This window comes from Podarcis tiliguerta (genome assembly GCF_965153285.1).
Source record: "Podarcis tiliguerta genome assembly, chromosome: 14".
Lineage (NCBI taxonomy): Eukaryota > Metazoa > Chordata > Lepidosauria > Squamata > Lacertidae > Podarcis > Podarcis tiliguerta.
Window position 1 is genome coordinate 25620743 of NC_139547.1, and position 21892 is coordinate 25642634.

Here is a 21892-nt window from a genome sequence, read left to right on the forward strand (position 1 = left end):
GGCGAGCCCCACAGACCCAGAGCCAAGCGGCAGCAGAGAGGGTTTTTTTTTAATTTCTTATTTCTGTGCACCTCCACACCGTTAGCTGAAGAGCAGTATAAAACTCCTTTTATCTGCTTTTTTTTTTTTTTTTGCATTTTGCATACAGGGCGCACATGTTACCTTATTTCAATCATAAAATTTATACACCGCTTGATTGCAAACGCAAACACACACACACACACACACACACACTCACTCACACTCAAAGGCCCGGTGACAGCAAAAACCGCAAGGATTTTAGAGGGGACATTTAGTATAAGATCTATTATTTTATTATTAATGCAAACCTCCAAAATGTATTTTGTATAGTTAAGTTTTTACCTCTTATCTTCAGTACATTTTATTTTATTGCTATGGCTAGTGGCTGGTGCAAAGAAAAGATTCTTCTGAGCTGAGCTGATCACCTCAAAGCCGTTTACAAAAAAGAAATAAAATTATCCATAAGGAATTGTTGTTGTTTTATATGCCACCCATCTGACTGGGTTGCCGCAGCCACTCTGGACAGCTTCCAACAAAAATATTAAAACATCAACCATTAAAAGCTTCCCCGAAGGGTTGCCTTCAGATGTCTTCTAAAAGTCAAATAGTTGTTTATTTGTGTTACATAGATGGGAGTGCGTTCCACAGGGCAGGAGCCACTACCAAGAAGGCCCTCTGGATGGTTCCCTGTAGCTTCGTGTATCACAGGGAACCGCAATGGGAATGGAGATGCTCTTGCAGGTATACAGGGGTGAGGCCGTTTAGGGTTTTAAAGGTCAGCACCAACCCTTTGAATTGTGCTCTTAAACTATATGATGCTTTTGATAAGTTAAAATAACCAACAGATTAAAACTTTCTAAACTTCCGCACAGGCTTGCCTAAACAAAAATGTTTTTAGCAGGTGCAGAGAAAAAGTACATCAAAGGGGCCTGCCTGCTGTCAAGAGGCAGAGAGTTCCAAAGTGCAGATGCTGCCACAGAAAGAGATGGAGTTCTTTCAACTGCAGAACAGGTATTATGTGCCACCTGTAAGACTAATACCTTGAACTTGGCCCAGTAGCAAATCAGTGCAGGACTCTGAGCATATGTTTCCTATGCCGACAAGGCCTCTCTCCTGTCAGCAATCAGGCTGCAGCATTCTGTGCGAACTGCAGTTTCCAGATCAAATGCAAGGGAAGCCCCACATAGAGCGCATTGCAGTAATCTAGTCTTGAAGTAGCCAAAGCATGAACTACTGTGGGAAGGGTCTCTCAGTCCAGGAATGGCAGTTTCTGTTGAACCAGCAGCAGTTGGTAAAAGGCTCTTCTATCCACCACACATAGGAAACGTTCTGGAATATTTCTTTTGAATGGTGCTTCATTCTTTCAGGAACCACAGTATTCTTGTGAATGTAATATGTTTTAACTGTTCCTAATCCTGAATTTTAAATTGCTTTTTAAATAATTTTTATTAGTTTTCAATTACAATAATAGCCTCATTATAACAATGCCAAATTATAATACAATTCCTAATACAAATCATTCAAATACCAAATTATAAGATTTAGGTGCCCCCCCCCCCTGTGCTAGAATTGATGGTTTGATGATTTACTTTGTTCCTGCATTCCAAAATTGATTTCATTTACATTCCCATCATGATAGTAATCCCTTATACAACAGCTGCAATATTTATAACTTCTATTCGTGTTAACACATTAAGTAATTTATGGGACTGCAAGTGAAGATCTCATACTGTATCATTTTTAAATTGAAGTTTATTATTTTTATTATCATAAAAAGCCAGTTCAGGAGGATCCAATGCAGTGTATGCGCCCGTTTTAGAAGACTCCGGATGGTTTAGGTCCAGGTCCTATCCTCCAGGGGAGGATAATTTTACATACGCAACGGCAGGAACCCTAATCGAGCAGCGGAATGGGTTGCGACTTGGTAAACTCTCTCAACTCTCTGCAAGGAGAAAACTAGCATACAGAACTTGAGCTCCATTGGATATTTGGCGTGGGGGGCCGGTGAAACCGCCAAGGCCTCCCCGGCAAACTGTGTATCGTAACCCTGCTGTTTTCATTCTTCCCCAGAGCCAGGCGCTTCTTGCCTGGTTTGCTAGCTTTCTCCTTGCGGGGAGTCGCGTCCGTTGCATGCGCGGGGCGGGCCCGGTTTCCTCCCCGCCCCCCCAAGGAAGCTGCTGCGCGAGGCGGAGTCTGTTAGGCTCGCGCGCCCCCCGAGAAGCGTGACGGGGAAGGGGGCGGGCTCGCGCGCACGTGGCCGCGCGCTCCCGATCCGCGCGGGCACTATTGGCGCCGCCCCTTCGCTCGCTTCTCTGCCTTCTCCTCCCGGCGCTTCCCGCACAAGACGCGAGGAAGAGGATGCCGAGCGCCGACGCCAGCCTGACCCCGCAGGTGCACTGGGCGCAGCGGCACCACCAGCTCTATCTGCGCGTGGAGCTCAGCGACGTCCAGGTGAGCGCCTGGCCCGGTGGGCAGCGGAGCCGAGGGGATGGGGGTGGGGGTTAGGTAGGTGTCGGTCGTCCCCCCCCAACACGCAGTCTCTCCTGCGGCCTTTCCCCCCTCCCCCACTCCTGCCCAAGGGATTTTGGGGTAGCCTCTCTTCTCCCCACCCTCCCGGGTGCCCTATAGATACCCCACTTACCGGGGGGCCGCGGGTGCTTTATTGATGCCCAATAAAGCACCCCCCCCCAAAAAAAAATCCTTAGAGCGACAGCTACGCCCGCAGGTGCATTCGTGCTCCTTGATCGCCACCGATCCCCACTTGGCCCAAGGGCGTTTTGGGGGTGCTTTATTGGGCATCATCATGGGCAGGCCTCAGGCTGTTTGCAGAGGAGGCTCCAGGGCCATGCAAGTTAATAATGCAATCATCGTTCTTTAGCAACATGGTGTGCGTGCCGGTTTTGCCTGGCGGGATCCACAGGAGCAAGTGGGTGTGCAAAGGTGAAGGGAGAAAGCAGGTTATTATCTCTTCGATCTGGTTGGTTCCCTGTGCGCATGTGTGCATACCACCTACATTTCACACACCTACATTTGACATAGCACACAGTTAACACACATTCCTCTTCCCTGCAGATAATCCTGGGAATTGTAGTTTTCCCCCCAGGGTGCTGGGAGCTGTAGTTCTGCAAGGAACTAAAGACTACAGTTCTCAGGATTTTGCACACCTTGGCACACTTTTCCCTTTTACAACCTGCAGGAAAGTTTTCTCCATAAATCCTGCACTGGTCTCCAGCGCTATAAGGGTATTGCTAAAAACTTTTGATTTGATTTGATTTATTGCATTTCGATGCCGCTTTCCATTCAGAGAAATCTCATTTTATGAATATGTATTGGGTGTTGTAATTAATTTATGTTTGTAAAATCATTCAAATGCATCTCAAAGCGTCTGACAAAAAAATAACATAAAACGAAAGAGAACATCCCAAATACAGCACAAATTTAAAACAAATAAATCAACAAAATAATTACAATCTGTAAAACACTCTTAACAATACAGCAGCAGAAAAACAAAGCTAAACATCATGGTTGCAGCAAAAACTCTTTTTTACTGTACATGATCCGTGATTCAGTACGGCATTTATAATCTATAAATCAATGTTAAAAATATTAATGAAAAACATACGCTAAGCACAAGTCCATACATACACTTTCCATGCCCCCCGTGACTCATATTCTTTCACACTTTTCAGTTTGTTAAAATACACATAAAATACACAATGTTAAGCCAGCTCAGGCAGATGCTGCGCTGGCTGGGGTCCTCATTGTGGAGATAGTGAGGTTTGGGGGGTTGGTGACAGCATTATGTCCTTTTCACCCTCCTCGTGGAGTTCCTGCTGCTCCTTTTTGTGGAATAGGGGAGAAGTAGCTATGCTTTATTCCCCCCAACCCACCTGCAACACATTGCAGCTTTGGTGACCCCTTTCTGTAGGGCCCCCGTCCCTATATGTCTCACATTAGGCTTCTGCAGGCCTTATTATTTTGTAGGGACCATTCTATCAAGGCTTTTGCCCTAAGCGCCTGACCATGGTTTTTTTTAAAAAAGTTTTATTATAATTATTACATTTATATGTAAATTTTTAAATTTCCGCCAAGGAACTCAGGGTAGTATACATTGTTCTCCTTCCTCTGCGTTTTATCATCACGACAACCCTGTAGGGTAGGGTATTCTGAGAGCAAGTTACTGGCCCAAAGTCACCCCACAAGCATAGCTGTCAACTTTTCCCTTTTCTTGCGAGGAATCCTATTTGGAATAAGGGAATTTCCCTTTTTAAAAAAGGAAAAAGTTGACAGCTATGCTCACAAGCTTCATGGCTGAGTGGGGATTTGAATAAAAGTATGTGCTTTTCCACTCCAAGCCGTGATGAACAGCAGCTTAGAATCTGCTGGGATAAAAACATGAAAAAAATTACCATTATGCAAGTTCTTCCATCCTCTGCAAATCCCTGTCTCTGATAGTCTGCTTCTCCTATTATTATTATTATTATTAATAATAATAATAATAATAATACCACCCTTCATCTGCAAATACAAAATAACAGCACAAAATACATGATAAAACCAGGAACAAAACCACCACAAACTAATAACACCCCCTCTCCTCCAACAATTCTGTGAATGGGTTTTAAAAATATATTTGTAGATTTATGAAACCGCTTCACAGGCAAGAGCTACAAATGTGGGGTGCAATAAGATACAAAAGGTTGTTGAAGGCCCCTTGGGTAATTTAAATACAAGCAAATGGGCTAATGAAAACCTTTTCTCAGATCCAATACGGCTCTTTTTCTTTTGCCTCTTTCTCTGCAGGATCCTGACATCACAATTACAGACAATGTGCTCCATTTCAAAGGTAGGTCAGTTTTGTTATGTTTTCATGATTCTTTCTGGAAGAAAATGGCTTTGGGATCTTACTGTGGCAAGATTTTACGCAGTAGATGGCAATTTAGTATTGATAAATAATATGGGATATCCTTTTTTTAAATCACTATTTCATCCTGACTTTTGTTAAATTTTTGCTTTGGGGGGTGGGGAAGGAGAAGCCGTGTTTGCATTTTAAAAGCGTTATTTTTTTGGTCACGAGGATTAAAACAACTGAGCTCTTGACTACTGTATCTGTAAAATTAACATGACTTTGGAGGGTTACGCTCCATCTTTCCCCTCCTGTGCCGTAATTTCAAACAAAATTCAACCTATTTGAATATAGCAGTGAAATTTCCCCGATCTATTGAGTTGATTGTAAGCCCTGCTAATAATGGTCTCTCTCTTTCAAAACATCTTGTTTACTGTTGCATAAGGAACTGACATTCAAATTTGAAAGATAAGTGGATACAATGCAAATGTTTGTTTTTTATTTTGATCTTCTGTGTCCTCATCATGGATTTGCCTTACGTCTAAAGACTTGTAAGAGCAATGCATTGCATTACTTAAAAAAAACCAAACCCCCCCAACCCAAATCCTGTCTTTGAATGAGATTAGCTCATTATTACATAGAGGGGGTGTGTGTGTCCACTTACACACCATACATTTAAAGTACTATGATACCACTTTAAACACTAATGGCTGCTCCCCAAGAATCCTGGAAGCAGTAGTTTGTTAAGGGTGCTGAGCGTTGCGTAGAGATTCCCTTGTTTCCCTCACAGAACTACAATTCCAGAATTTCCTGTGAAGAGGAATTGATTGTTAAACCATTCTGGGAATTATCGCTCTGTGAGGGGGAAAGGGGCCTCCTACTCATTCTCAGGGGACACGGGTGGCGCTGTGGGTTAAAACACAGAGCCTAGGACTTGCTGATCAGAAGGTCGGCGGTTCAAATCCCAGCAACGGGGTGAGCTCCCGTTGCTCGGTCCCTGTTCCTGCCAACCTAGCAGTTTGAAAGCACATCAAAGTGCAAGTAGATAAAAAGGTACCGCTCCGGCGGGAAGGTAAACAGCGTTTCCGTGTGCTGCTCAGAAGCGGCTTTGTCATGCTGGCCACATGACCCAGAAGTTGTACGCCGGCTCCCTTGGCCAATAAAGCGAGATAAGTGCCGCAACCCCAGAGTAGTCTGTGACTGGACCCAATGGTCAGGGGCCCCTTTACCCCTTTACTCATTCTCAGAACCCTTAACTAACTGCAGCTTCCAGAATATGGCCTGTGGGGGGGGCACACTTACCACATTAAAATGCAGCATTAGTAGTAGTTGTAGTAGTTGTAGTTGTAGTTGTTGTTGTTGATATTTATTGGACTTTTTAGCTGCTTGTTACCCAAAGGTCTCGAAGTGACTTACAGCAAATTTAAAAACATAAACATAACTATATTAGGCAATTAAAACAAAACCAAAATGACCCCCATAACAAAGACAAGATGCTTGGGCAGCCTTTACCTGATGCTGAAAGATGTCAATGAGGGTGCTAGCCATGATGAGGACAGAAGTGAACTCTTGTCAATTTTAGCAGTTCCTTGTCACCAAACTTGATACGTGGCGGGTTGTGCCTGGATGCATCACTACGCCCTGCGGAGGGCCAAGTCCTGCTGTTTCTGATTTATCTTTTCCTATTTCTAACCTTGCCTCTGTGCTGGGTGTCCTTTTTTAAAAAAAAAGAAATGCAGGAACCACGGACGGACAATTAACCTGGAAAGCCTTCTGAGAAACGGAGCTGTCATTCAGTTGCAGAGTTGTACCACTTCCTGCAATTCTCAAGTAGATTTCTTACTTCTGCTTGTTTTTCTTCCTAGCTCAAGGCCATGGAGCCAAGGGAGACAACGTGTATGAATTTCAAATTGAGTTCCTGGCACCAGTGGACCCAAAGGTAACGGCTTCTGGTGTTTTCCTTCAGCTGAATTACAAGGCCAGTGCTCTGACCAACAGGTGGACGGTGCTTTGGAGTTTTGTCTCTCATGGGTGGTTTTCTGCCTATACCTCTGCATCCTTCAGAGTTCCCCTGAGTACGCTTATACTCATAACTTCCTCTGTGACGGTACTCACCGGTACAGAATATTATTTTTATTCTCCCCACCCCCTTACATTTACACCCCACCTTTCCCCCCCCAAGGAGCTCAGGCTTTCTATTTTATCCCCACAGCAACCCTGCGAGGCAGATTAGGCAGAGAGACAGTGACTGAGCAGGGATTTGAACCCTGGTCTCCCAGGTCCTAGTCCATCACTGTAACCATTACACAACAGAGGCTCTCACTACTTCTTTTTGCTGCTCATTGTAGCCATTTTGAGCTGGACCAACAGCACTTTTATCAGGATATGAGGACTGACACCTCATTTTTTAACTTAAAAAGCAGTGCTTATATCTGTAGCAATCGCGCAACTATCCACACCCCCCCTTGACCAGTCCTCCAAAGGCCGGCAGGACCTGGCAGGGAGAGGGGTAGTTATGCGAGGTGTTTCAAGTCACAAAACAAATCGTAAGCTGCCACCACCTCCTCTCCTGGGTCAACCCTCAAATGGGGTCCAAGGAGGAGCAGAACCCCACTTCAATATTTACCGGGTTGCCCAACTCTGTGTCACTTTACCGTGACGCAGACAGAAATCCAACAGGTAGTGTGTAGTAAGTGGTCAAGCACCAGTTCAGCTTCTCCGGGCAAAAGGCACAGAATACCGAAAGACAAAAGTCCTTTCCCAAATTTATTGAAAAAGCTACTCAAAGAGTAAAAGCTTGCACATTTCTTAAAAGGTTACAAACAAGAAAAATAACAACATAATATCAGTAACTAAAACATACTCACAAGTAATCAGTAGCTCAAAGCATAGTAAGAAGTCACAAAGTCTGTTCTTCTGGTCAAACACCCTCAGGCGAACACCAGGGCAAGGTAGTCTGCAATTTGCATCTGAATTCCCCAAACCTTTATCCTTGAGAACCCCTCTTGGAATACAGGTTTAGGAACCAATCATTTCTTTGGGTTAATTACCAATTTGCCAATGGCTGTATGATGAGACAATAACTCCTGATTGTCAGAAGACCCACACAGCTGAACTTTGTTTATTCTCAGAGACCTTGAGATCAAAAGGCTCTCCCCAGCTGTGCCAGGATCTGTAAACCAGATAACATAGCATCCCACCTAGAGTCAGGAGGCAATTTGATCTACACTTCTGAAGACAGGGAGTTTTACAATTAAAGAGACCAGATCTCTCACACCTACATGAACATACTAAGTTTAACATACTAAGATTTCCCAACTTCACTGCAATACCTCTCTTGTTTCTCAGTGATTCCCATCTTGAGTTTGCTGTTTCAGAGAATGATGGTGTGGCCATGCAGCTATGTAGATACAATCAGCATGTGAGATTGCTCAGTGGTTTTTACAACTCTGAAATTCCAGTCAGCACTGTTTGTGTGATAAGCCAGAATCCTGTGTGTTGTGGTATTAGCCAATGAAGTTGGCTAATGCTTCCTGCCTCGGGCAAGAACCTGCTCTGCCTACATGCCAGCATCCTAGAGCTACCTGCTTCTGCTTATCCTAGAGAGTTCCTTGGAGCCACTTAAGTATCAGATACCTGGCTCACGTTTCCTGCAATGCTCACCTAACCGCTTGGATGGGGGAAACTGCCTGCCTGGATCTTAATTTCTGCAATCCTCCTGCCTTCAAAGGAACAGAAATGTCAAAGCCCCCTTAGAAGCTGGAGCAATTGTGATTTCTATGCCAAAAGTTCAGTCACAACTATAGAGTTCCAAACCCTGACAAGTAAGAGATAAGAAATTCACCCCAGAAGAGCACACAGATAGCAGCATTACACAGAACTGGTTGTACAAAATAACCCAAACAAGTTATGAAAGACAGTGGGGAAAATCTGAAATTAGTCATGCTCAAAGTAGAGCCATTGAAAAATGGGTTTGTTTTGACTAATCCTGGATAGCACCAAATTACTGTGAAGCAAGAGAAGGGATGGCTTTCCAGTCGTAGTCACATGTCAAAGTGCTACAGAAATCTGCACAGAAATGATTCCATAATTCTTGACTGTGTAGCCTTGTTCAGTAGTCTGATAAAGAATGGTTTTGGCTGTCAGACTGACAGGCACCTGCCTGAAGTATCCTGATGGCCTAAGAGGAAGAGAGCCTTGCTGCTTCTGGTGTGAAATATGGTACATTCTGTGCCAAATCAACAAACAAGGAGTGCACAATAGTCATTAATTTTGTGGGTATTTTGCAAAGTCGTTACTTATGCCAAAACGTATCTTACAGCAATGGCATTAGTATTACCCCTTATGCCTAGGAGTAGGGCTACACCCCACTGAAAGTTCATTCAAGATCACAGTGCCCTTGGTGTTTTTTGCCACTGAATGGCAAAATATTCACTGAACATGCTACTTGCAACAGTCATCGTGGGGCCGTTTTGAGGCTCAGGGTCTCTTTAAACCGCTGCTAAAATGGATATTTGAGCGCCCTCCATTTCAGCAGTGGAAACTGCTTTCTCCTCCAGGAGTAAGGTGCACACCCAGCCAGGGGCGTAGGAAGGGGTGCGGTGGGGGAGGAGAGCCCCTGGTGCCCTCACTGAAGGGGGTGACATTTGGCGCACTGCCCACCTGTGACTTCCAAGCCTACCCCGAGCCGTTGGGGTAAGGGGGGAGCTGTGCCACTTTGCCGGCAACATTCCCCCCCTTCCCCCTTCGTTTTGACAGCTTGGGGGAGGCTTGGGAGTCGCGGGCGGGCAGCACACCGAATGTACGCCATAGGCGGCTTGCTCGGCCCCCGGCTGCAGGGTGCACACACCTCTCCGAACACCTGAGCGGCTATCTATCCTGCTCCTGGGAGGGCACCCTCCGTGCCACGCTCCCCTCGGGAGTGCACCCACCCTGCACAGCGTGGGCATATGCTCCGCCGCTGCACCCAGCACCCACCAGTGCCCTCCAGCTCTTGATCGTACCTTTGAAGGCTTGTCCTTACCTGCATCATGATGTCAGGTGAAAAGAATCCTGTTGGGCCAAGACTGGCCTGCAGGCGGAGTTTCCTCACCTGTGCAGTAACGGCTTGGGTCACAAATCTGAGCATTCAGTTTTGAAACTTGCAAATTGGTAGCTTGGTGTGGATGCCGTTGCAAGGCCAGGATAGCCTGTGTTGAGTAGCACTGCATGTTATCCACAACTGTGCTTGTGGGTGTGTGTGATTTTTGGTGAAGTTATTTCCAGCCCACAGCTTAAAACAAGCTTCCGATCAGAGCTGTTTGATAATGGAACGGTCTCCCTTGGAAGGCGGCGGACTCTCCTCCGTCGGAGGTCTTCAAGCAGAGGTTGGGGGTTCTGTCTGTCGGGGCCTCTTTAGCTGTGATTCCTGCATTGCAGGGGTTGGACTAGTTGAGCCTTGGGGGCTCCTTTCCAACTCCAAAGTTCTGTGTGATTCAGTACCGGTGCTCTGTGGTTGTCTTCTTTCAGCCAGCCTATAAAATGACACAGAGGCAGCTGAACATCACCGTAACGAAGAAGGAGAGCCAGTGGTGGGAACGGCTGACCAGGCAGGAGAAGCGGCCGCTGTTCCTTGCTCCGGACTTTGATCGTTGGTTGGATGAGTCGGATGCTGAGATGGAGCTGAAAGCCAAAGTAAGGCCCAGCCATTGATCCGCAATGTGCTCTGTCCCATCCTTTCTCAATGAGGACACGTGGGCGTGTCTGCTTGGCTGATGATGGAAACAGACTACAGCGGTACCTTGGTTCTCAAACTTAATCCGTTCCGGAAGTCTCTTCCAAAACCAAAGTGTTCCAAAACCAAGGCACACTTTCCCATAGAAAGTAATGCAAAAATAATTAAGCCGTTCCAGACTTTTAAAAACTACCCCCAAAACAGAAATTTAACATGAATTTTACTATTTAACGAGACCATTGATCCATAAAGTGAAAGCAATAATCAATGTACTGTACTATAAAATAAATAAGACAGTATTGTAGATGATAAAAATAAAAAAATAATAAATCTTAACTGCACTGATGATAGTCATTGTTTGGATGAGGGGCTTTTATCCATTTCCGCAGTCACACAATCAATCAATCAATCAACCAATCAATCAACCAGTAGCTGAACTGGGTCCACACAGTCACAAAAACAAATTAACTGGAAAAGCCTCAAAAACAGAAACACAAAATAAATAGCAAAAACAAAAGCGCCAAAGTTAATCCATTCTGGAAGTCCGTTTGACTTCCGAAAGGTTCAAAAACCAAGATGCAGCTTCTGATTGGTGCAGGCATCCCAGAAACAATAGCCAACAACCGCATTGGACATTCAGCTTCTGAAAAACGTTTGAAAACTAGAACACTTACTTCCGGGTTTTCGGCACTTGAGAACCAAGGTACCACTGTATTGCCAGCTCCAGGTACCACTGTATTTGCACTGGCTGCCTATGCTCTCCTAGGCCAGGTTCAAGGCTCTACTATACCATACATCTCTGTCCAACTACTGAAGTCTTTGGGGGAGTCACTATGGTGTCGACCTATGAAGCCTAACATGGCTCAGGACCTCAAGACCTTAAGGATTGCCTCTCCCCATACAAACTGACCTGGACCCTGCACTTGTCATCTGAGGCCCTTCTCTATGTCCCCTATCCCAGAAATGTGGCAATAAGAGAACGGGGCCTTTTCTGTGGTAGCTCCCCGATTGTGGAATGCTCTCCCCAGAGAGGCTCGCCTGGCGCCGCCATTACATGTCTTTTAGGTGCCAGGCAAAAATATTCCTCTTTAACCAGACCTATGGCTGTTAAATATTCTGTGGCCTGTAAAAGTATGGGGGAGTGGAATGATTGTTTTATTATTAGGCTGTCTGTCAGTATGCTTTTTATTCTGTTTTTAATTATGTTTTTATCAGTGATGTTCTGTAATGTGCTTTTAATGTTGTACGCTGCATTTAAATCTTTTGGTAGAGGGTGGTATATAAATAGAATAAATAATATAACAATATAATAACTGTTGGCACCCCATGGCTAGAATGCCCACCAGGAGCTGTGCATCCAATATTGTCGGGCTAGTTCTATGGAACTCCCTTCCAGCTGAGGCCAGACAGGCTCCCTCCCTGTTGAACTTCTGCCTACTGAAAACCCTTTTATTTAAAAAAAAAAAATTCCAGCAGGCATTTTAACTGATTAATTCTGATGTAATAGTTCATTCGAAGTCATTTTTATTTTCATTGGATTGAGTTTATTGTATTCTGCCTAAGAGGCCATTGAATGAAGTGGTAGAATAAGTTGTCTAAACGTTACCGTGAGTGTACGAAGCACTTTGAACGGTGCTATTTTAAATGCTAAGTAGTGTTGTTTTTTGCAAAGGCAGATTTTGTTAAAGGCAGACAGGACTGCGAGGTGATTAAGTAGCAACTGCAAAGGGAAGGCAATACTTAGCAGGGACTTTTGAAAAGGAGGAAGAGAGGCAATTTTAAATGAAAGCAAAAATGAAAGAGAATGCCCCAGGCAAGTTGGGGGCTGGAGGGGAAAAAAAGAGCTGAAACTGGAGGCCATCTGAATTGTCCAACAGACACCATCGCCCAAGAACGCGCTGGCTCAACATCAGCTCACGTTGGATGTTGTTGAGTTGGTTTTTCTGTTTTGTTTTTTGGCAAAGGTCTGTCCCAAAAGACAGCAGGCGGCTTCCCAATGGCACTTCGGTAAAGGGTAAAGGGACCCCTGACCATTAGGTCCAGTCGTGACCGACTCTGGGGTTGCGGCGCTCATCTCGCTTTATTGGCCAAGGGAGCCGGCATACAGCTTCCGGGTCATGTGGCCAGCATGACTAAGCTGCTTCTGGCGAACCAGAGCAGCACACAGAAATGCCGTTTACCTTCCCGCCAGAGCAGTACCTATATATCTACTTGCACTTTGACATGCTTTCGAACTGCTAGGTTGGCAGGAGCAGGGACCGAGCAATGGGAGCTCACCCCGTCAAGGGGATTCGAACCGCCAACCTTCTGATCAGCAAGCCCTAGGCTCTGTGGTTTAACCCATAGTGCCACCCGCGTCCCCCCCAATGGCACTAACACTTGCCCATTTTTTAGGAGGAAGAAAGGGTTAACAAAATCAGCATAGAGAACCGCATCCCCAAAGACCGTAAGTAGCCAGCATCTTTTGTATAATCATTTTGTTAATTATTGTGTGTATATTAGTCACCAATGTGTTGCATGAGTCGTACTACAGTATCTTTTGTCTGGCAAACCTTTCTGCACCAGCAAGATTTCTTTACCGCTCCTCCAATCTCCCTGTTTAGATTCCACCCCATATTTTGTGAAGCTGGAGATACGATGGACTGGGAAGATTGAGAACAAGCAGGTCTATATAGACTTAGGGATTTTTGTGTAAATGTCTTCTCCCTACATGAAGAACAGATTTTGGCTAAGATTCAAAATGCAACATGGTCACAGTTTAATTTTAATTGGTTGCTTTTCTTTCTGCTAAAACCATGTACTAGCCATTCAGTCAGACCAAGTGTTGGCCGCTTTAGAACAACTAAACAATTAAACATGAAAAGTGCTGGGATAGCTCAGTCTGTAGAGCATGAGACTCTTAATTTCATTGGGCAAAAGATTCCTGCATTGCAAAGGGCTGGACTAGATTGCCCTCGTGGTCCCTTCCAACTCTACAATTCTATTATTCTATAAACTTATGGTCAATGTCCCTGCTACATGTTCCTGGTGTAGTATCAACTACACACAAAATATTAATGGAGGTAGAATCTGGCCATCTTATGGCCACAAAAATTCCCTGGGAAACGGACTTTCAAGTAATGAAACCTGCTTTGCGGGGAAAACACATTTTAAAACAGTTTTGGCCAAATTAAGGGAATAGTTTTTGAAACCCTTACATAGGTGGCACCTTTCCCCCTTGTGAATATCCCACATGATACCAGGGGCAACATCAACCTGTTGGAGGGGATATGGAGAGACTGGATCCTACAGACATATGTGGTGGTTTTTCAAATCTGTTTCCCCATTTTGGGTTCTGGTATTTAAAGAGTTGACTTTAATATACAAACTGGAGCTGCAGCCTTCCCCTCAACTTGATTTACTTGGAATAAAGGACATGTCTGCTCCAGCAGCTGCTCATAAAGACCTTCTAACATTCCTCCTTGCAGCAACACATATGGAAATAGTCATGCGATGATGGCGAACTGCCTTGGGCTTCAACGTTGAAGCGTGGTGCTCCAGAGCATGGACAATGGCCCTGGCTGAAAAGCTGGCATGCCAGATTCGTGTGCCAAAGGGAATTCTAACCCCCATATTTTCTCTAATGTGTGGCAACCGTTTTTGGATTATGTGTGTCAAGAAGATTGTGTTCCTAACCCACCGAGATCTCACAGTAATATGTGGAAAGGTTTTTTGGTGTGAACTGTAAGAATTCGATTTGATATTTTTAAGCAACATGGTTACCTAGTTTTATGTGTGGTGTGAAAAATGAATGTATATAAAAGAAAGCCTTTGTCGTCGTGCCTCCGACCAAAGACAGGATTTTGCATTCCACTGACTTCTGCCATTTAGCCCCTGTTCTTCTGCAATGCCTTGCAGCTTTCCGGCACCTGAAGAGAGGCTACCTCTTCATGTACAACCTTGTGCAATTCCTGGGCTACTCGTGGATTTTCGTGAACATGACCGTTCGGCTCTTCATGCTGGGGAAAGGCAAGTAACCCTCTTCGCCCTCTTGTCCCTGCCGGCTGGTGCTCCGCTGCCAAGTTCAATCCCTGGCTACTCTCATTTAAAAGGTCCTTGAGCAGCAGTAGAGCGGCACATGCAGAGGTTCAGGGCCGTTTCACAATAGATACAGCCATGCCCCCTTCTAAGATTATACAATAATCTTGCAGTTATGCAATAATAATAATAAATGGGGATGCATTGCAGCAGTCAGTGCAGATCTCCATGTGTTGCCTTTGGGCTAGATCTACTGTTTTCTGTGCACATACATGGGCAAATGATTTGGTGTGTTCCAGTGTCGTCTTTCAGAGTGACTTAAGTTGTGTTTACAGTGGTACCACATGTTAAGTACTTAATTCGTTCTGGAGGTCTGTTCTTAACCTGAAACTGTTCTTAACCTGAAGCACCACTTTAGCTAATGGGGCCTTCCGCTGCCGCTGCACCACTGGAGCACGATTTCTGTTCTCATCCTGAAGCAAAGTTCTTAACCCAAGGTACTATTTCTGGGTTAGCAGAGTCTGTAACCTGAAGCGTATGTAACCTGAGGTACCACTGTACTTGAAATTCTGTTGTATGGAATTTGCACGTTCTTTTGAAGCGGAAGTCACTTGCAGCATTCTTAAACTCTTGCTTTAAAGCATACAGAACAACAACTCTTGTTGTGGGATCTTCCTACACATTCTTCAGAGTGACCCTAGGAGCCAATCTTCAGTGGCTGACTCACTTCCTTTCACTCTGATTGGCTGCAATTAGAAGGCTTCTCGTTGTTTACATAGTTTCCCTTTCGTGCTGATTGGGCAACTCAAGGGCACTGCAAAAATAGTAATAGATCTTCAACACCCAACCACCCCCAAACTCTGGACCGCTACAACTCTTATCTTGAATGGAAGGGGTTGGAAAGGAGGACCTGGGGGGCTGCTGTTGTTTGGAATAGACAAGATGGGACTCAGTGGTTTGCCTCAATATAAGCCAGCCATAAATTTTGTTGTTGTTGTTGTTATCAGACATGTTAGTTGTTTGTTATGCAGAGGCCTCCAGCCAACATACTTGAAAACACTGAGTGGCTGAAGAAACCGTTCTCTGAGAAGCCTGACTCCAGAGTTCCCCTCGTAAAGTTCCCCTGTTCTTTGGATCCTGTCATTTTTCAATTTCCAAGGTGCATCTCTCTCTCTTTTTTTAGCAGTTCCAAAGAGTAACCTTCTTGTCTGCCTCTTTCTTGCAGACTCTTTCTTTGATACTTTCCACACGATGGCAGACATGATGTACTTCTGCCAGACGCTGTCTTTCATTGAAATTGTGAACACACTGATTGGTCTGGTCCGGGCTCCTTTCATGCCTGTCATCCTCCAGGTAATTGCACTTAGAGAGCCAGCAACCCCTCTCTGGTGACTCCAGGGGCCATATTCCAAACTTGGCCAGGGCCTCCTGGCTCCCATCTATTCCAAATGCCCTTTATTTCTCTCTCTCTTTCTCTGCTGGAGTGCCAACAGAATGGGGAGGCTGTGGCAGAGCCCTCCTCAATTGTTCACCTTAGCTTCTGTCTCCTGGAGAGCCAAGGTCACCCAGAGGGCTTCATGACCAAGTGTGGGATTTGAACCCTATCTCCCAGGTCCTAGTCCAGCACTCTACACCACACTGAGCCTCACCATTCCTCTGGGGAGCTCAAGGTGGCCTATGTGGTCCTCCCCAGTTTTATCCCCACAGCAACCCTGCGAGGTAGGTCCACCTGAGAAGAGTGACTGGCCCAGAGTTGCCCTGTGAGCTTCATGGCTCAGTGGGGATTAGAACTCTGGTCTCCTAGGTCCTAGCCTGGCACTCTGACCACTACACCACCCTGGTTTGATCCTGCCTGTCTCCAGTCTGGGGCCTGTGTTCATGTGGGCAGCCTTAATTGGCAGTCTGGCAGAGCCTTTCACACATTAATTTCTGTTCTCCTTTTCATGGGAGGAGGAGCTAAATCACATGGAGGTCAATTGCTCTCATGATCTGGAAGCATGCTGAATACAGTACTAGCTCCCTCCTGCCCTCTGGCTTAGAGAGATGCAGACAGAGAGTTTGCTACGTGTATACCATTTCTCTGTTCCAAACGCTTCTATGTCTTTCTCTCCCCTCTTCCTGCCCCAGGTCCTTGGGAGGAACTTTGTGTTGTTACTTGTCCTTGGCGGTGTGGAAGAAATGCAGAGCAAAGCTGTCGTCTTCTTCATCTTCTATATTTGGAGCATGGTGGAGATCTTCAGGTATCAGGGAATCTTGCTTTGCAGTCCCAGGCTGCTCTGTCCAGCCAGGCAATGGCCCATACAGTCCAGCATCCTGTTCAATTTCTCACAATGGCCAACCAGATGCCTCAAGAGCACCCTCCCCTTCTGTGGTTTCCTCTGTGACACACACCCACGATACCGCCTCTCGCTTCCATATTCAAATCATTCCTCAACACAGAACACAGCTGAGCTCAGGCTTAACCCTTTCATTTATATCTCAGCTGAAAGGAAGCCACTGTCTGTGCTGTGGCCTGCTCAGCTTAACCCAGGCTACCTCAAACTCAGCCCTCCAGATGTTTTCAGACTACAATTCCCATCATCCCTGACCACTGGTCCTGCTAGCTAGGGATCATGGGAGTTGTAGGCCAAAAACATCTGGAGGGCCGAGTTTGAGGAAGCTTGGCTTAACCCCTCATTTGCTTCCCTCCACTCCCTGCATCGAGGGAAGGGCTGTAGCTCAGAGGTAGAGTATCTGCTTTGCATGCAGAAGATTCCAGGTTCAATCCTTGACATCTCCAGGTCAGGCTGGGAAATGCTGCCATCTGAAACCCAGGAGACCAGCCAGTTGTAGACCCAGGGTGACTAGCCCAGGGCCCATGAGCTGTATCTGACACCCCAGTTTGTTTTCATTTACTTTTTAAAAATTGTTAAATTTACACCCCACCTTTCCTCGCAAAGGAGCCCTTGGTAACAAAAATACAAATAAAATAAAAACATACCCCCAAAATTAAAAAGCCTAGTAAGACACCTAAAAACAAGTTTTAAGAACATTTTAACTTAATCATGTGTCCAGGTAGGCCTGCTGAATCATAAAAGTTTGCAGCAGGCATCCAAAAGAGTACTGCGAAGGTGCCTGCCTGGTGTCAATAGGGAGGGAGTTCCAAAGCATAGGTGCTGCAACACTCAAGGAACGGCTCCTTGCAGGCAGACATTGCGTGGAGCTTGCAGAAGTGCAAGATCCCGCAAATTGAGGTGATAGAGTTGGCTCAAGCCGGGTTAATTATTAAATTTAGTTAATTTGACCGAATTTGTCTATACAGCTTTAATTATAAAAACCTCTGAGTAAATATAATGTATACATAACATTTAAAAAATATATAAATAAATAAAACAAATAAACAATTATTCCTGCATTCCAGGGGGGTGGACTAGATGGACTAGACACCTTGGGATCCTTTCCAACTCTACAATTCTAATATATGAAAATCAGCAGTTAAAAGTTTACATTGTAAAATACAATTACTTATTGAAACACATGTCAACTTTACACTTCTGTGTAGGGCTTGTCTAAATACAGTTTAAGCAGGTGCTCAGAACAGAGTATCAAAGGCCACAATATTTTTTGGGTGCTCCCCCACAAGTCCCATCCAAATTCTTAATGTATTTTTTATTTTAATGAGGGCATCAGGTTGAGGAAGCTTTTTATTGTTGCATTTGTATCCCACATTTCTTCCATGGAGCTCAAAGTAGCAGACGTGGTTCTCCTCTTCATTTTTTCAGAGTCTGGGATGTAAGTTAGGCTGAGAGACGATGACTGGCCCAAGGACACACAGTGAGCTTTCATGGCTGGGTAGGGATTTGAACCCTGGTCTCCCAGGTGCTAGTCCGACACTATAACCGCTACGCTACCCTGGCTGTACTACATCTTTTCAGCTCACTGCCGTTGTTCATGGTTCCTCCTTCCTTTCCCTCCTGGGGGGTATTGGGTGGCTAAGCCTGATGAGCCACTGACTTGCAGGGCTTCCCTTCCAGGTATCCGTTCTACATGCTCTCGTGCCTCGATATAGAATGGAAGATCCTGACTTGGATTCGATACAGCATCTGGATGCCCCTCTACCCTCTGGGGATCTTAGCAGAAGGTATGCTGGAGAGACAGAGACGACTGTGTCGACACCCATAACGTAGCACCGCAAACTTTCCACCCAACGCTACTCAGCCTGTGCCAAGTGTGGGCCTCCAGATGTCACTGAACTACAAGCCCCATCATCCCTGGCCCTTGGCACTGCTTGCTGGGGCTGATGGGAGTTGCAGTTTAGCCACATCTGGGAGGTTAAAGGTTCCCCCACCCCAGCTCTGTGCTGAAAATCTGATCTTCATCACCATCCCAGGAATGGGCTCCAACTTACATCATCCTGGATCGTTGGCTGTGCTGGTTGAGGCTTATGGCAGTTGGAGTCTATCAGTATCTGGAGGGATAACATTTTCTCCAGCGCTGCTCTAGTCCTGGGTGCCTGAAGATTGGAAGCAATTCTTCCAGCCTCGATTCCGGTACATTTGCCTGGTTTTCTGAGCTCCCTTCCTCCTGTTGTTCACATGTTCTCATGTTTTGCTGGAGAGGAGGCTGAACGAAGCTGCATGTAAACTGTAGCCCTTTGCTCTTCCCCGCAAGGTGCCTTGACCTCAAGCCCTATTTCCTTCTGTTTCCAGCTGTCTCCATCATTCAGGCTATTCCCGTCTTCAGCAGCACTGGGAGATTTAGCTTCACGCTGCCCTACCCGCTGAACATCACCATTCCCTTCTCCCTTCTTCTCCAGTTCTACCTTGTCTTCTTGTTTCTAGGTGAGTTTCAGATTAAAGTCTGCAAACAAGGTAATGTGGGATCGGGGTGGACTTCATGAGGACTAGAATTGTTCTTGGATAACTTGGTGGTGGTGGTGGTAGTAGTAATCATCATCATCATCATCATCATCATAGTATCCTGCTGAAGGGAACTCTCCTTCCAGGGTAAGGTTTTGCACAAAGCTCTGCAGAGTTAGGGGTCGTCATAAATTGTCACCTTGCTTTACATTCCTTTTTCTCCCCAAAGAATTGCTGGCAAAGTCCAGACGTTTCCTGCCCTCCCTTCTCCAATCTTTGTTTGCTAAGGCAGGAACAGAGCCACACCAAGTGAATAAATACTGGCACACAGCCCCTACTGCAGTTGTTTAAGGGGGAGGGGTAGTCTGGGGCCTTGCAAGGCCAGAAGGGCACGGTGAGAGGCCACTATTCCAGAGATACGTTACTCATTTATTAAATCTCTATCCTGCCCTTTCTCCAAATGGCACCTAAGGCAGGAGACATTGAATAGTTCAATCGTTACAATTTAAAGCCATCTACCAGCATGTTAGACTGGTAATTTGGGGAGCTTGAGTACCAGTACTCTCTCTCGGCACTACTGGCCTTGGGAGTTAAGACGTTTTCCTTCCTCCAGGGCCGTTTGTGAATTTCCGCTACCTCTACAAGCAACGGAAGAGACACCTTGGACCTAAAAAGAGGAAAATGCACTAGGCCGGAGCCTGGAATGGTTTCTTTCTCTTCTTCTAATCTACCTTGAAGGCAGGGTTAGGGCTCTCTTCTAACGGTTTTACTTACCCTGTTGATCTGAAAAAACCAGTTTTGTACAGTTATAGCCAATATGCATCTCCCTTCCCACACAAAGATGGATCCAGGTGACATTCCCCACCTCCCAGTTAGGTCCAGCGACTCTTTGGTCAACCTGAAAGGCTGAGCCAATAGTCGTAGCCCTTGTGTCCTGTGCTACCTGCAAATAAAACTGACCCCCTCGGTGGGAACACAACTCCCTGCCATCCAGGAGCTGAGGAGCGTTTGCCTGGCTAAGTCCACGGGTGGAGGCAAGAGCTTCTCCAAGCAGAAAATTATTTATTTTTATGGGTTTCCCCAGTATCAAAACCTTTGGAATGGTCCCAGAGCATGGTCACTGCTTGTTGCTGAGGCTCCCAAGCCAAAGTCCTGAGCAGGGTGGTAACCTTAAGCACCCTTTCCTCTAGCCAAAAGTGGTGTGCTGGTGGTTTATTGAGGCCTGCCTCTCTTTCCTTCTCCCTGCAGTGGAGATGGCCAGCTGTGAGGTAAGTCTCCCTCAGAATTGCTACTGGCATGCCCTTCTATGCACATCAGGAGTGGGGCACCTGTCACCCTCTGGATTAGTGTTTCCCGAACTTGGGTCCCCAGCTGTCATTGGACTACAACTTCCATCATCCCTCGCTAGCAGGACCATTGGCCAGGGATGAAGGGAGTTGTAGTATTTGGAGACCCAAACACTGCTCCAAATGTTGCTGGACTGCAACTCCAACTAATTCTGTGAGTTGGACATGCAGGCAGGAACCAATGGGAATTGGAAGTCCCGACACCTGGAGGACCACAGCTTCCCCATCCCTGGATTCATTCTTTTCTTACGTCTGTATTCTAAACCCCTTGATGTGGAAGGACATCCTGTTGATTCAGAACTTCTGCAGAAAGACACCTGTTGCTTCTAGAGTTGGCTTGATGGGACCTCCTCCAGCTCACCACCCAATATCACAATTCTGCTTCTGGTGCAGAAGGTTTTTGAGTGGCTCCATGGTTCTAGATGTGCTTTGTCTTTGAGGGGTCTAGGAAAGGCACCATCCTGCCTTTAGAATTGGGGGGGGGGAGCACTATTTATCCACCAGACTGGGCACAGGCACCCTCCTCAGGGCCAATTTGGAGGTGACAGTTTCACCTTAATTTACTCCAGGAGGGTAAATGGTGGGGTTTGGGGGACCCAAGTCCTGATCTGCCAGTAGTGACACTGACTTTCGACCGTAGCACACAGGGCACCTTACTTAGCCCTTTCCATTGCTGTTCCATCTGTTAAAATTACAGTCTAGGGTGCAGGCACTTTTGTCATGAATCTGTATTTGCTGGTCTTTCGGAAGGCAAATAGAATGTGTATTTCTAATAATAAAGGTTTAAAAACTTCTTTTGTTCATTCATTGCCGTTTTCTTTTTTCTTTAAAAAACTAAACAGGATTCGGGGTGAATACAGTGCTTAAGTTACGCCGATGGCAGATATTCTACCATGGTCAACATTTGAATGGGTTATGCCTCCTACTTACATATACGTATTGGTATGTCTGTTAGTCATAAATAAGGACCCTGACAGAACAGAGGACAGCAAAGCAGAACCTGAGTAGCTCTTGGAGTGATACTGGAATAATTTACAACACGGGTCTCTGGCTCAGCACCCCTTTCCCCTCATGCCCCACCCATGGCCAGAGAGCAGGGAAGGGTCTGCTT

General features: G+C 45.7%; 1 protein-coding gene across 1 annotated transcript; it reads left to right on the forward strand.

The window, feature by feature from the left end:
• Nucleotides 1-2182: 2182 nt before the first annotated feature.
• Nucleotides 2183-21575, forward strand: HACD3 (3-hydroxyacyl-CoA dehydratase 3). Its single transcript, XM_083412240.1, has 11 exons — nucleotides 2183-2472; nucleotides 4825-4867; nucleotides 6733-6806; nucleotides 10376-10540; nucleotides 12975-13026; nucleotides 14478-14588; nucleotides 15823-15950; nucleotides 16725-16837; nucleotides 18611-18717; nucleotides 19286-19417; nucleotides 20049-21575. Exons 1-11 carry the CDS (start codon nucleotides 2380-2382, stop codon nucleotides 20123-20125), a joined length of 1095 nt encoding a protein of 364 aa, XP_083268366.1. The 5' UTR covers nucleotides 2183-2379; the 3' UTR covers nucleotides 20126-21575.
• The last annotated feature ends 317 nt before the right edge of the window (nucleotides 21576-21892 follow it).

Coding starts and splice junctions, on each gene's coding strand:
- HACD3 (XM_083412240.1), top strand. CDS start 2,380: ATGCCGAGCGCCGACGCCAGCCTGACCCCGCAGGTGCACTGGGCGCAG. Junction 18,718..19,285: donor TCTGGGGATCTTAGCAGAAG/GTATGCTGGAGA, acceptor TTCTGTTTCCAG/CTGTCTCCATCATTCAGGCT. Junction 19,418..20,048: donor CCTTGTCTTCTTGTTTCTAG/GTGAGTTTCAGA, acceptor TCCTTCCTCCAG/GGCCGTTTGTGAATTTCCGC.